This window comes from Bison bison, unplaced genomic scaffold (genome assembly GCF_000754665.1).
Source record: "Bison bison bison isolate TAMUID 2011002044 unplaced genomic scaffold, Bison_UMD1.0 scf7180017864185, whole genome shotgun sequence".
NCBI classification, from domain to species: domain Eukaryota; kingdom Metazoa; phylum Chordata; class Mammalia; order Artiodactyla; family Bovidae; genus Bison; species Bison bison.
This window is the reverse complement of record NW_011494757.1, coordinates 750,800-756,430: the sequence shown is the minus strand read 5'-3', so window position 1 is coordinate 756,430 and position 5,631 is coordinate 750,800. Positions and strand designations below refer to the sequence as shown.

General features: G+C 41.4%; 1 protein-coding gene and 1 long non-coding RNA gene across 2 annotated transcripts in view; one reads left to right on the top strand and one right to left on the bottom strand.

Annotated features, from left to right (window-relative positions):
• MS4A5 (membrane-spanning 4-domains, subfamily A, member 5) overlaps positions 1 to 5,610 on the bottom strand; it is a 27,955-nt gene extending 22,345 nt beyond the window's left edge. The window contains exon 1 of the mRNA XM_010843720.1: positions 4,970 to 5,610. Within this exon, the coding sequence (XP_010842022.1) occupies positions 4,970 to 5,122 (153 nt within the window). The 5' untranslated portion in view covers positions 5,123 to 5,610. The remainder of the gene's footprint in view (positions 1 to 4,969) is intronic.
• Positions 1 to 5,631, top strand: part of LOC104991302 — a 28,563-nt gene that overhangs the window by 16,407 nt on the left and 6,525 nt on the right. The gene's annotated exons all lie outside the window — the stretch shown is intronic.

Below are 5,631 nucleotides of genomic sequence, written 5' to 3'. Positions count from 1 at the left end.
TGCTGAGTTTTCCAAATTTGCTGGCATATTGAGTGCAGCACTTTCACAGCATCATCTTTCAGAATTTGAAATAGCTCAACTGGAATTCCATCACCTCCACTAGCTTTGTTCGTAGTGATGTTTTCTAAGGCCCACTTGACTTCACATTCCAGGATGTCTGGTTCTAGGTCAGTGATCACACCATCGTGATTATCTGGGTTGTGAAGATCTTTTTTTACAGTTCTTCTGTGTATTCTTGCCACCTCTTCTTAATATCTTCTGCTTCTGTTAGGTCCATACCATTTCTGTCCTTTATCGAGCCCATCTTTGCATGAAATGTTCCCTTGGTATCTCTAATTTTCTTGAAGAGATCTCTAGTCTTTCCCATTCTGTTGTTTTCCTCTGTTTCTTTGCACTGATCGCTGAGGAAGGCTGTCTTATCTCTCCTTGCTACTGTTTGGAACTCTGCATTCAGATGCTTATATCTTTCCTTTTCTCCTTTGCTTTTCGCTTCTCTTCTTTTCACAGCTATTTGTAAGGCCTCCTCAGACAGCCATTTTGCTTCTGTGCATTTCTTTTCCACGGGGATGGTCCTGATCCCTGTCTCCTGTACAATGTCACTACTTCCATAGCAAGTACTGTTTATAAAGGTCCATTGTAAACGGTGCCATCTTCCTCACCTCCACACTCACGAGTTGAGCTCTCGTCAAACACCACCGATTGAGTCTCCCACTGCCACCTTGCGTTCCATATGCCAGAACCAAGTTCCCTTTTCTCCCTTTGAGCCTTGTCTTCTTTCTGCCCTCTCTTTCTTTGTTTTTAGCATCATCTTTTTCTGAGGCTTAAAGTCATCTTCTGCTCTTCGAATGTCCCTTGACCTCCTGCAATCAGAAAGTAACCAAGCTTTCCTCTTCCCTCTGTTTTCAAAATCATAAATATTTGGCCTTGCTCTTTCCTGTTTTTCTGTCGTCACCAGTGTCGGGGCACCTGTTTCACGCACCCCAAGCCCCTCCCATGTGTCAGTGCGTGAGTGCGAATATTCTCAGCTTTTCTCCATCTGTGGTTGGGAAGTTGATCCCCTTCTCTCTTCCTTCCTTGCCGGGAGGTCTTCCAGCAGGCACACATCGTCTTCTGCTTCTCAAGGCCTAAATGTTCTCGGGCAGTCACTGCTCCTGCAGTGGGAAAGCTTGATATCTGGGGAGTAAGTTCAGCTCAGTGGCTGCTACTGTTCATCTAAACGATTTAAATTGTTTTCTCACTGGCCTTTCTGTACGAGCATCCATTTTCCCTGTTTGACAGTGTAAAAGAGAAGCCCAATCCCATTACTTTCCTCAGTATTGTTTGAAACACAGCGGTCATCAAATTCATTCAGAGAAGTGTTGAAAATGGTCTCCGGCCCCCATCCCCTCAAAATTGTAATTAGGTAGTTCTAGAACAAGGTCTGGAGATTTGGTGTGTATTTTATAAAGCTCCTTAGATAATTTTATTGATTTTACAGACTGGAAAATATTAATACTTATCTATGTTATAAAATCTGAGTAAGGATGGTTTACAGGGTTCCTGGAAATTAGGTCTCCAAATTGCTTTCCTGGTTACTTCTCCTCACCACTTAGTATCTATTTTTTTGTACTTTTTAACACCATGGTAAAATGTACATATAAAATTTACCATATTTACCATCTTATTTAAAATAGTAAGCTTTATTTTTAAAAGTAGTTTTAGAGTCACAGAAACATTGAGTGGAAAATGGAGAGAGTTTCCATATATCGCCCTATCCCCTTCCTTCGCCTCCTACCCGAACATGAACATCTCCCACCGGATGGTGCTTTTGTTAACACTGATGAGCCAACTTCGACACACGACTGTCAGCCAGAGATCATAGTTTACACTTTCAGTCTCTGTGTTGTGTTCCAGGGCTTTGGGGAAATGTACAACGTCACGTACCCATCCTTTACTATGGTACACAATAGTTTTTCCTGCCCTAAAAGTCCCCCACCCCCACCGCTCATCCTGCCCTCCCCTCCTCACCTCCTGGCAGCCGCTGATGGCTTCGTCTCTGTAATTTTGCTTTTCCGGGATGTCGTATAGTTGGCATCATGTGATGGTTGGTGGCCTCCGCAAGCCGGCTTCCTTCGCTCAGCAGTGTGTGCTTTAGGGCCTCCTTGTCCCTTCGTGGACTGATGGCTCGTTGCTTTTTACTGCTGAATAATATTCCATTGTGTGGCTGTACCACACTTTACTTATCCATCCTGGTTGTTTCTTATTTTGTCCTTTTTCAGTCCTCTCACATCTTTCAAGCCTAGCTTTTTTCTCCCAGCTCTCCTTTGCCATCCATGATAGCTGTGCCACTGTGAACTTTTGTCCATTATGCTTTCTTCATCTAGAATATTCTACCTCCCTCCTCTCTGCTTTCTAAAATTGCATCACTTCTTCAGTGTTCAGATTTGCCATGATGTTGTCTCATCCCCTCTGGGTTCTTCTGCCCCACCACCAACACCATTTATGAGTTTTAGTAAATGCTACATTGAAATGCAGTTATTAACATTTTCATTCTATTAGTTTTAAATTATTTATTTTCTCTCCTCAGTGAGAGAAACTAGATTGTGTTTGTTTTTATAGGCCCCATAATGTTAAACATAGTTTCCTGCATGTAGTTTAATAATGTGTATTTCAAAAATAATTTTCACTCTTCAGCAGAAGTTTGGATGTCATTATATTTGAATAGGTGCTAATGCAGTTTAGACTGATGGCCCCATTCCTCATGTCAGTGGACCATATTTATGTACTAATCTCTTTATTTTTCCTGAAAAAAAAATATTGATTTATTTCTATTCTTAGAGGTCTGGGTATTGAAAGGATATTTTCTAAGATTTGGGCGATATTATAGCTTCAAACGGCTTCCCTAGTGGTTCAGACAGTAAAGAATCTGCCTGCAGTGCAGGAGACCTGGGTTAAATCCCTAGATAGGGAAGATCTCCTGAAGAAGGGAATGGCCACTCCAGTACTCCTTCCCAGAGAATTCCATGGACAGAGGAGGCTGGTGGGCCATAGTCTATGGAGTCGCAAAGAGTCGGACACAACTGAGCTCCTAACACTTTCACTTTCATAGCCTCAAACATATCTGAATCCCCACATTGTCTGAAAAGAAGATTGCTAAATAATTGATAATTAATGTTGATGAAGTGGATAGATGGATGGATAGATGAAGACTTACAGTATTAGGGAGATTTTCTGCAAAAGCTTCCACATACATGAATGCCGTATCATTGTTGTCAGACTGAATTTTGACTTTCCATTGGGAAAATATGAAACTGTAGAACTGAACAACCTGGGATATAGAATTTAGTGTGTTGACTTCTATTCAATTTTCTCCTTCCTTTCTTTTTTCTGAACTTGACTGGAAAAAAATCGTACAGGTAGTCAGTTTGGGGATTTTTACTATGTGACTTTTAAGAGTCCAGGGATCTTGGCTTATTCGTTTAATGTTTTCCTTTCCATAGCATCTTACACAGGATTGATATAGAAGTGGTAACATCTCCTGAATTTACGAGCATAAACTTTGGAGCTGGCTCCTACCTTGAAACATGGTGTCACCAACCATAAAGAAAACAAAAAGACAGCCCAGAGAACGGGAGAAAATATTTGCAAATGATGCAGCTAACAAAGGCTTAATTTTCAAAACATACAAATAGCCCACACAACTCAACAAAAAAACAAACAGCCCAATCAAAAAATGTATAGACTATAAATAGGTATTTCTCCAAAGAAGACATACAGATGGTCAACAGGCACGTGAAAAGATGCTCAACATTACTAATTATTAAGAAGTGAAAAGCTACAAGGAGGTGCCACCTCACACTGGTCACAATGAGCATCACTAAAAATATATACAAAAATAAATGCTGGAGAGGCTGTGGATACAAGGAAACCTTCCTACACTGTTGATGGGAGTGGAAAACTGGAGGTTCCTTAAAAAGCTAAAAATGGTATTGTCATATGATCCAGAAATCTAATTCGTGAGCATATATCCATACAAAACTATAATCCAAAAAGATACATGCACTGCAATGTTCATGAAAAGTGAAAGGTGCTCAGTCATGTCTGACTCTTTTCAACTCCATGGACTATACACTCCGTGGGATTCTCCAGGCCAGAAGACTGGAGTGGGTAGCCATTCCTTTCTCCAGGGGATCTTCCCAACCCAGGGATTGAACCCAGGTCTCCCACATTGCAGGCGGATTCTTTACCAGCTGAGCCATAAGGGAAGCCCAAGAACACTGGAATGAGTAGCCTATCCCTTTTCTAGTGGAGCTTCCCAACTCAGGAATCAGATGGGATCTCCTGCATTGCAGGCAGATTCTTTACCAGCTGAGATACAAGGGAAGCCCTTGCAATGTTCATAGCAGCACTGTTTTCAGTAGGCAAGACAGAAGCAACCTAAATGTTTTATCAACAGATAAATAGAGAAGATATAGGTCTTCCCTTGTAACTCAGTAGCACAACTTTGTAAATAAACTACACTTCAATAAAATAAATTTAATAAACATCATTCTACCGTATATATATATATATATATATATTTTTTTTTTTCCCCCTTCTCTTCTTACCCACTGTCTTAGTTCAGGCTTCTTTAACAAAGTACCATGGACTGAGTGGCTTACAAACAGCAGAAATGTATTTCTCATAGTTCTGAAGACCCAAAGTCTGAGGTCAGATTCCCGGCATGGTTGGGTTCTGAAGGAGGTCCTCTGCCAGGTTGCAGAGTGCTGTTGTTGAAAGAAAGCTAGCTAGCTTTCTGGCCTCTCCTTACAAGGGCTCTAATCCCCCATTCATGCAGGCTCCACCATCAGAAACATATGACCTCCCGAAAACCCCATCTCCAAATACCATCACATTAAGCTTAGGATTTCAGATACAAATTGGGGGCTAACAAACATTAAGCCTCTAACATACCCTCTGTAGGATTTACATGGGGGAAAATCTTACTCACCCCTAAGATTTTCATTCTTGTAGCAAGTAATTTTGGAAAGGGCATGCTAGAGTCATAGGTTGTGCCTGTAATATCCCCTGACTGAAATTCAGGCATAGTGATGTCTGGAGGAAATACTAGAAACACAGGACTGTGTGCAGCTCTTGAATCCATGATGGTGTAGTTGAGATTTTGAAGTGAAACAAAGAAAATGGTTCAGTTGATGCTTCAGCCTAGATCATGTTCTTCTGTACCAAGGCTGTCTGGAGCACTGCCATTGTGCTTTGTCTTGGAATTATAGAACCGCTGAGTCATAGTCATGGAATCTCAGGACTGGTCACGATCTCAAGAAAGTTAGTGAGTAAAAGGCCCAGATCTGGGTTCAGAGGATCTGACCAGTAGACCCGATTCAGTCAGGAACTCGCTGTGATCTTGGGCAAGTCATAGCCCCCTCCTGGTTTAAGCCTCCTTATCTGCACCTATTAGGTTGGACTAAGTGGTCTATAAAGACATTTCAGTTCTCAAATAAATGAGTTTTATGGCCATTTATTCTAGTTCTCTATCTTCAGACAGGCGGAAAACAAAGCCTCTCAGGCCACGGAATTAATCGGCTGCATCCTGAAGCAGACATTGTGTCTGTCTAGCCTGTCACTCTTGTTTTTTGCCAGCTGACTTTATTAGCT